Raw genomic sequence first — 9,339 nt, 5'->3', positions numbered from 1 at the left:
GGTCTTATCAGCCAAAGAAGCCAGTCACTGGCTTGCCTCAGAGATCGTGATAATTCCGGCCACTATACGATGAGGTACTTAGAAATGGCCTTATACTCACTAACTACTTTTTGTCGCACGTAGGTAAAATCCCCTAAAGATGAAACTGATTCGAACCCTTAACTGCTAATTCGAAACTAATTCTAACGCATACGTTACAGGATGTTACTTTTGTAAATAAAAATTATTTTTGAATGTCCCCCATTTCAACGCCATTTTGCGATTATAGAATGCAGCGCCAGGTATCGTTGCGGCTTGCAGAGTCATGTGAGTTTACCTTTGTTTAACGTGTCAGGAAACTAGTTCAGTTAAGATCATCCGAAGGTTATTTGTAGCTCGATGGCATCAGTGCTACGTCATCACAAAACCGCCTGATAAGAGAACCGTGTTACTATAAATGTCAACGTTTTGAGAGACTGTCAACGATTGTCGATGGCTTTGAGAGAAGTGTCAATGACTGCACTTTGCCCCAGCCTCTCGAGTGCTTTTTTTTTTTTTTTTTTTACTTTAGTAGCGGCTCCTAACCCTCAATAAAAAAAGCACTCGCTTTGTACTGCCTGAGGTAGGTGTCAAGATAGCTGTATTTACCGGCTGTTCAGTTCTGTGGTTCGCCCTGCCTCCTCTAGGGCGAATATACAACCCTATATAGAAGAGACGCTTAATCTCATCGCGATAACAGTCACAAGTGCGCGCGACAGCCTCGTTTTGTTGCTTTCCCTCAACTCAGAAACAGCTGCGCCGGGATTGCCGGCGCAGATACAGCGGTAGACTATGTGCGACCTTTTGTAAAGCACGGCAGCCCCGCCACAGCTTGCTTCGCAAGTGCAACTGCGTTTTTGTGCTCTCAAAGACCTCGCGAGCAGCACGCACAGGATATACTTTTTTGCTGTACACTGTTTTGTTCCTGCCTGAGACTGACCTTGGACAGTGTGAAGACGGCATCAGAACAATGGCGACAAAATGGCGGTCGTCGCTAAAGACGTGCCCAGCGTCCGGCCCGGACTCCGCAGAAAGCTGGTTAACCGTGGTGTGTTGCGGCTTCCTCCTGCTTCTCAGTTTCTCCGCCATGTGCGTGAGTGGAGTGTTCTTCTACGGCATCGTGGAGACTTTCGGGGCCGCTAGGGAAACCGCATCGTGGCCTGTGACGCTCAACTCTAGCCTCGTCCTTCTAGCCGGTAATGTATATCGAAGGTCGCCGCCGTACTGGCTGAAATGTGGCTATCGCTTTCCTCCAGGTACTAAAAGCTACGGAAGCGTCTTTATAGTTTCGTGGTCTGCAAGAAATGCAGTTATAAATCACGCTCATGCACAATTTCCAATATTTTCCAAGGCAAATATAGGTTTTGTGCAATGCTGTCTATGCAATTTGGTGCCCGAAGCAGCTGAGAATAAGCATAAGAACAACCTAAGTGAGCGCACAAGCCCTGCAGTACATCCTTAGAACTACGTCGATATAAGCCAGGGTTGCTTTCAGTTGAGCATAAGTAAACTATATTTCAAGCGGGCGTTCCTGCGATGAAATGCACATTACTTTACCTTTTTTTTTTTTCAGGTATCAACGGAAAAAGCAAAGCGGCGCCTACATTTCATAGCAGCCTTATCCGACCGTGGAAAACGGGGTTTTATTTATGGGGTTTAATATCTTAAAGCGACGCAGGCTATGAGAGAGGCCGTAATCGAGGACTCCAGAAATATGGATTCCCTAAACTTATTGAACGTGCACTGACATCACACAGCACACGGGCGCCTTGCTTTCCGCATTCTTCGAAAAGCAGACGTCGCTGCACGGATTCGATCCCTCAATATTGACCATGGACGTCGAGCGGCCTAACCCCTGTACCACCGCGGCGGGGCAAAGAAATAGCAGTAGCAGGAAGATAGAAGCTAGTTGCTTCATTCCTAAAGAGAAAACGTGGTAGTGTTGTAACGTAGTTAAACCAAGTCTGACATGCGAAAGCTCTATCGTACTGATGGAAGTTAACGGAGATGACGACGTGCAGTGCACTGGGCAAGAGTGCGTTAAAGTTTAACGCGCAGAATAAGCAGCTGCGGCGATAGGATGTTCCATACTCGCTTTCCTCGAAGAATAGCTGGGTTCTTGTGCACTGCACTCCGGTATTTCCCCCACGGGTGTCACACGCGCCGGCGTGCGCGCGCTGCTACGTAGGTACTTAATTGGTAAATCCTGGCCGCCGATCGCGGTCATGCAGCTATATGAATTGCAGCAGTATGAGGCCAACACATATGAGCAAACGTAGGGGGCCAAATAGATATTTGAGAAAGCCACATGGTTATGTACTGCGCAGAACACATTTATTACGTATTGAACAGTTTCGCATCGGTCAGATTTAGCTCTGAAGATGTCGTAAAGGTGGGCCACGAACTCCTAAACATGTTAGTTTGTGCAGAAGGATGTAATGGTTAATTCTCTAAACCGCGTTGGTAAATGTATAAATACTCTACCACCGATGTTACTACTATCAATATCATCCCTAATTTTGTCAGACAAGAGAGGTCGTTGGGAAATACCTTGACTGATAGCCAAATTGATGAGGTAAAAGTGAGTTTTTAAAATTGATGCGATGAATCGCGTAGATATTCGTTTTATGAGAATTTCGCTAAACAAAAGGGCAGAATGCAAACTAGACGGTAAATGAAAATACACAACACAGTAATATGGATAGGAATATATCTCGGAAGCACGACGCATGTTTTTTTTTTTTTTTTCATTTTTTTCGAGGCGGAAATTGGCCGCTTTCCGGGGACAATCAAAGCTCGCAGCTCTCCCGCAGTCAAATTGCCTGCTAAATTTGCTCTCTAAAATGATGTTGTCGTTCTCCGGCTCTCCAGTCAAAAAGAGCCATAATACCTAGCGTGCGTCCCATCAACTGACGCCTGCGAACTATACCGATCCAGGTCGCATGTCACAGGTAATGAGCTCATGTTTCGTGTTTTTTTCGTTCACTGACGTGACCCGCAGTCATTGCGGTGTCACGTGTGAGCACGGCAAATGGACAACGGAATAATTGTCGCATGCTCATAAGATCGTAATGCGCTTGTTAGGTCCGACAACTAAATATTCTAAAGGCCATTCGATACTCCTTGATATGAAATTTGAGCGCCGCTATTAAGGGGTTTCGTGATATATTAAGGCATTGAAGTGTGGGTGTATGTATGTATGTATGTATGTATGTATGTATGTATGTATGTATGTATGTATGTATGTATGTATGTATGTATGTATGTATGTATGTATGTATGTATGTATGTATGTATGTATGTATGTATGTATGTATGTATGTATGTATGTATGTATGCATGCATGCATGCATGCATGCATGTATGTGCAGTTAAGAAGCGCTCTTCATTTTTCTCAAGAGCCGAAGAGAATTTCTCATAGAAGAGAAGGAAGAGCCGTTGATGTGGTTCTTCTCTCTCTTTTTTTTTTATCTGAAGACTTGCCATTTGGCATAGAATGAGGCTGTCTTTTAACCTAAAGGAAGTCATGCGGTCTATTTTTTTTTAATAACAGGAGCAAGTTCCGGCTCTTTGTATTGTTCATCAGCCACAAGTGTAAATGTTCTCTCTTTGTAGCCGACAGTCCAACACAGACAGTCCGACAGTCTTATTCTTGACGGCTGCATTCTTGGGCATGTCCATAAAAGGCGGCAAAAATCCACTTCGGCAGCTGGCCTTGGACACTTCGGTCACGTGCTCTCTACTGTATCTTCTTCAGAGCCCCATCGTCACGTCACCGATGGGGCAAGGGTCGCCTGTGAGGTTTTTTCCTAGAGATCTACTTGCCACCTTCCTCCATGGCTTATTCATAGACACCAATTGAAATACATGACCAGACCGACCAAGTTAGCGACGAATAATTTACAACAACGACGAATATAACATCAGTCATGCACCAATCGTGAACTCTATTGGCATGCTCATGCACCTCCCCCTGAGAGTACGCAGCTTCGTCGAATCTTTTTTGGACGGAATAAATTTGCAATACGTCTGTAGTATTGCAGGTGGTTCATTTGTTAGGCTACGCGGCGTGCCCCAGGAATATTTTAGCAATGGACGTTGAAAACCCATACAACAGCATCAGTCATGCACCAATCCTGAACTCTATTGACATGTTCATGCATCTCCCCCTGAGAGTACGCAGCTTCGTCGAATCTTTTTTGGGCGGAATAAATTTGCAATACATCTGTAGTATTGCAGGCGGTTCATTTATTAGGCTACGCGGCATGCCCCAGGAATATTTTAGCAGTGGACGTTGAAAACCCATACAACATTAGCCATGCACCAATCCTGAACTCTATTGACATGTTCATGCATCTCCCCCTGAGAGTACGCAGCTTCGTCGAATCTTTTTTGGACGGAATAAATTTGCAATACGTCTGTAGTATTGCAGGTGGTTCATTTGTTAGGCTACGCGGCGTGCCCCAGGAATATTTTAGCAATGGACGTTGAAAACCCATACAACAACATCAGTCATGCACCAATCCTGAACTCTACTGACATGTTCATGCACCTCCCCCTGAGAGCACGCAGCTTCGCCGAATCTTTTTTGGACGGAATAAATTTGCAATACGTCTGTAGTAATTCAGGTGGTTCATTTGTTAGGCTACGCGGCGTGCCCCAGGAATATTTTAGCAATGCACGTTGAAAACCCGTACAACATCAGTCATGCACCAATCCTGAACTCTACTGACATGCACATGCACCTCCCCCTGAGAGTACGCAGCTTCGTCGAATCTTTTTTGGACGGAATAAATTTGCAATACGTCTGTAGTAATTCAGGTGGTCCATTTGTTGAGCTACGCGGCGTGTCCCAGGAATATTTTAGCAATGGACGTTGAAAACCCATACAACAACATCAGTCATGCACCAATCCTGAACTCTACTGACATGTTCATGCACCTCCCCCTGGAGTACGCAGCTTCATCGAATCTTTTTTGGACGGAATAAATTTGCAATACGTCTGTAGTATTGCAGGTGGTTCATTTGTTAGGCTACGCGGCGTGCCCCAGGAATATTTCAGCAATGGACGTTGAAAACCCATACAACAACATCAGTCATGCACCAATCCTGAACTCTACTGACATGTTCATGCACCTCCCCCTTAGAGTACGCAGCTTCGTCGAATCTTTTTTGGACGGAATAAATTTGCAATACGTCTGTAGTATTGCAGGTGGTTCATTTGTTAGGCTACGCGGCGTGCCCCAGGAATATTTTAGCAATGGACGTTGAAAACCCGTACAACAACATCAGTCATGCACCAATCCTCAACTCTACTGACATGCACATGCACCTCCCCCGAGAGTACGCAGCTTCGTCGAATCTTTTTTGGACGGAATAAATTTGCAATACGTCAGTAGTAATTCAGGTGGTTCATTTATTAGGCTACGCGGCGTGCCCCAGGAATATTTTAGCAATAGACGTTGAAAACCCATACAACAACATCAGTCATGCACCAATCCTGAACTCTACTGACATGCCCGCGCACCTCCCCCGAGAGTACGTAGCTTCGTCGAATCATTTTTGGACGGAAAAAATTTGCAATACGTCTGTAGTATTGCAGGTGGTTCATTTGTTAGGCTACGCGGCGTGCCCCAGGAATCAGTATTGCCATCGACGTTGTTTATTATTGCCTTCTTGCCACTGGCATGGCGCTTATATTATATCCATGAAATCAAGTTATTGCAATACGCTGATTGTATACCGGTATGATGCACTCATCAAAATCTGCACACTCGCGAGGCTGCCCTTCAATCTGCATCAGATATTACCTCTGATTACGCTTCCTGCAATGGCCTTCGGCTTTCCGTATATAAAACTACCTACACGTCTGCCGCCAACAGCTGGGGACGCCGTATATTTACTGTAAGTCAAATTCGTCTCTGTTTATCAGGCACCCCTCTACAAGAAAGTCCGACCGTAAAAATTCTTGCGACAGTTTGGGCTTGTTGGTAACACATGTCAAATGCTGGGCTTAACGATTTGCTAATAAGGATCAGCGACTATTTTGCTTTCTCAGGCAAAAAAGCAAGCTATTCAGACTAAGGGCTAAGAATTTCTCCTAAAAGGATTGGCGCTGGCTTGTCAGTTGCACGCCAGTTGGTGAGAGCGGTGCTGCAGCCATGTATTGTTTATCCAGCGCTGGTCTAGCACCTTACAAGAGCACAATGAGATCGCCTTGAAGCCGTGGACCGAGAAGCTATGAGGATCATTGCCACCGCTCCTTGATGAGGATGACGCTACCCTCCATTTACCAAGAAAGGAACACCTTCGGCGCCGCACACGTGCTCCCATTCATCCGTGTGCGGTAACCCCCCCACAGTCTCATCCTGCCACCAGCTGTCACTCGAACGTGGTCTCACTTCCGACATATATCCCCGCCCAGGGAGTCCAATGTGTAAAAATAAAAGTGTTGAAGCCGACATTTACCACTTGCTGTGGGACTCCCCAGCACTGAAAATGACACGAATCTGGCATCTGACGATAGCTGGCCTTTCAGCAAGCGATCCTGCCCCGTGCATTGCCTGGACGCCGGGACTACATCAACGCTCACTTCTGAACTTCTTAAAATCAGCCAACCTTTTTCCATTCACTTATTCATCTCTTCATTCATCATCCCATACCGTACTGATGCCCGAGGCAATATATATCGTTGCAAAAAAAAAGAAATAAACGCCCATATCCGCGCCAAAGGGAAGCAAGGGCAGACTCTTCCGTAATGTTTACTTGGCGACAGTGTGATCTTTGATGCCGAGGAGTGATTGCACTGTACATCTTTAGATGATGATGGTGGTGATTAATGAAGTTTGTTTTCGCAAGGGCACCAAAGGCCAACCAGCTTCAGGGACGGACATTGAATATTTATAATGAGAAATGTCGGAAGGTGACGAAGCACCATGGATGTAAAAATTAAATGTGATCAGTGAAACTATAGGCGAAAATATATAAAACGATTTGGCGATTGAGTAAAGAAAGAGATATTATTTAGATTGAAACAGGGTTTGTCCTGAGCAAGATGGCAGAGAAATTCTCACCATGCCTAGCTACGACGCCCTTTAAGCTAATGTAGCGAACGATTCCAGCGCACTGTGGCACAGGTTATTTTTGAAACGGCCTGCAATGTGTAAGGATTACAAAACAACATTGTGCAGAAGCACAAAATTAGACCTCTCGTCAGTTCAATCGAAAACTACGGCTTGTAAAATCGAATTTTCTTTAAATAGGTAGGTGTTCTCGTCAAAGAACATAATTAATCAGGCTGAAGGAAGAGCTTCGGGCGAAGTGGAATACGCTGCTCATACACTGGGGGAAACGAGCCCTGAGTTCCTTATCACAGCGGGTGCACTCGATGAGCGCATGCACAACAGAGTCGTGCTGCCCACATTTATCGCATAGAGGGCAAGGGTTGGACGTGAGATACGAGTGCGTTCGGTGAGTGTGGCCTGCCCTCAATCTTGTCAATGCCACTCGACGAAGCGACTTTCTAGCTGTTTCTTCCACGCTCCTTGCCTCGCTACGGAACTGCACCGTGTTTGACGCCGAGGAGGCCGCTATTGCTATAGCGGTCGCAGAGGGCAATAGGTCCGGGCCTTCGCTGGTAGTAATGACCGATTCGCAAGCCGCTTGCCGAGGATTCACCAACGGCAGGATTGGCAAAAAGGCGGCCGCCATCTTGAAGGCCGGCGGGATAAGCGACACAAAACAATTCGTACTTTGGGTTCCGGGGCACGGCGACATTCCCGGGAACATCCAGGCCGATCTCATAGCTCGAGGTTATGCAAACCGAGGGAGGTAAGAGGCCGAAGAGACATTTTGGTGCACTACCGGGGGACCAGAAGACGGTATCCTCCGTCCCACAAGTTGTTCAACAGGGAGCAGTCAGTGTCTTGGCGGCAACTACAAACAAATTCTTACCCATGTCTGTCTTTGTACAGCAAGATACATCCGACCGTATACAGGGACACGTGTCCCTGGTGTGGAAAGAAACCGACAATTTATCACATCACATGGGCCTGCCAGAAAAAAAATGCAGTGCCGATAATTCACAACGCCACGCCGGAGTAGTGAGAGGCTGCGCTGTCCAGTTCGGAGTCGAAAGACCAGCTTTGGCTGATTGAACGGGCCAGCAGGGCAGCAACGGCCGCGGGAGTCCTGGACTGAGGACTTAACCGCGGGAGCTCTAGATTATTTTTTCTTTTTTGCATTATATAAAGTTCTCTCTCTCTCTCTCTCTCTCTCTCTCCAGGCTCCTTGCACTCTTGTTTCTGTTTTCAAAGAGACTCGTTGCAGAGCGAACAAGTGAAATGATTCGCTGCTGCACTTTCTTTGGTTGTCGCAGAGCCAACTAGAAAACAACATCTGGTGTTGAATCTGCATATCATTTATTTATATATTTGAAAATACTGCAGGCCATTGCTTGACACAAGCAGGAGGGAATTCACATTCTTACATAATGAAAAGAATGAAATTAATATTACAAGCACACAAATACAAAATATACATAAAACAATATTAGCAGGTAAATAGACGCTGTAATGCATCACAAACATTTTATGAGGATAAAACAGATGCTGGTAACAAATTCCAATCTACTGTTGTAGGGAAAAAACTGAACTTAAGTCTGTTAGCTTTGGCAAAAATGGGAGTAAGTGAATGCTCATTAACACGGCGAGTCCTTCTCACTTGTGGGCGCTTAAGGCATTCTGGAAGCTTGAGTTTATTTTTTCCTGTTAAACTGTTAAAGAGGAATGTCAGTCAGGCAATCTTTCTGCGGGTGTCCAGTGCATGCATGTTATTTAAATTCATTAACTGTGTAGGGGTGTCCTCCCTTCTATATTTTCCGAATATAAACCTAACAGCTTTCCTGTTGACTTTTTCAAGAAGCATTATATCTTTTTTCGTGTACGGGTCCCAAACTACTGAAGCGTATTCAATCGAAGACCGTACGCAAGTTTCACAAGCTAATTTTTTTTATGCGCTAGGGCAGTTTTTAGCTTTCTTCGTAAAACCCATAGTTTTCGTAATGCAGCTGTAGAAATATTAGTAATATGTGCTGTCCATTTTAACCTATTGTAAAGAGTTACACCTAGATATTTATATTTTTCAACTTCCAAAACTGTACTGCCTTGAAGAAAGTAAGGAAGCAAAATGGGAGAATTTTTTTTTGTATTCGTAAGAGAACAGTTTTTTTCAGTATTAAGTTTCATATTCCATTTAAGGCACCACTGGTCAATGGCGAAAATTGCTTTTTGTACAGAGCTGTGGTCATATGCAGTTGAAATT

General features: G+C 45.1%; 1 protein-coding gene across 2 annotated transcripts in view; it reads left to right on the top strand.

Annotated features, from left to right (window-relative positions):
• The first annotated feature begins 613 nt into the window (after window positions 1-613).
• The window catches only part of LOC146194439 (monocarboxylate transporter 3-like), a 49,754-nt gene continuing 41,028 nt past the window's right edge, over window positions 614-9,339 (top strand). The window contains exon 1 of one of the 2 annotated variants that reach the window (XM_084597409.1): window positions 614-1,111. In XM_084597409.1, coding sequence (XP_084453535.1) covers window positions 1,000-1,111 — 112 coding nt within the window. In that variant the 5' untranslated portion in view covers window positions 614-999. Of the gene's footprint in view, window positions 1,215-9,339 lie in introns of both variants that reach the window. The other variant, XM_084597408.1, reaches the window with a different exon arrangement.

Source organism: Amblyomma maculatum, chromosome 3 (genome assembly GCF_055883805.1).
Source record: "Amblyomma maculatum isolate TAMU_Amacu chromosome 3, ASM5588380v1, whole genome shotgun sequence".
NCBI lineage: Eukaryota > Metazoa > Arthropoda > Arachnida > Ixodida > Ixodidae > Amblyomma > Amblyomma maculatum.
Note: the sequence above shows the minus strand (reverse complement) of the source record. Positions and strands in the feature narration are given on the sequence as shown.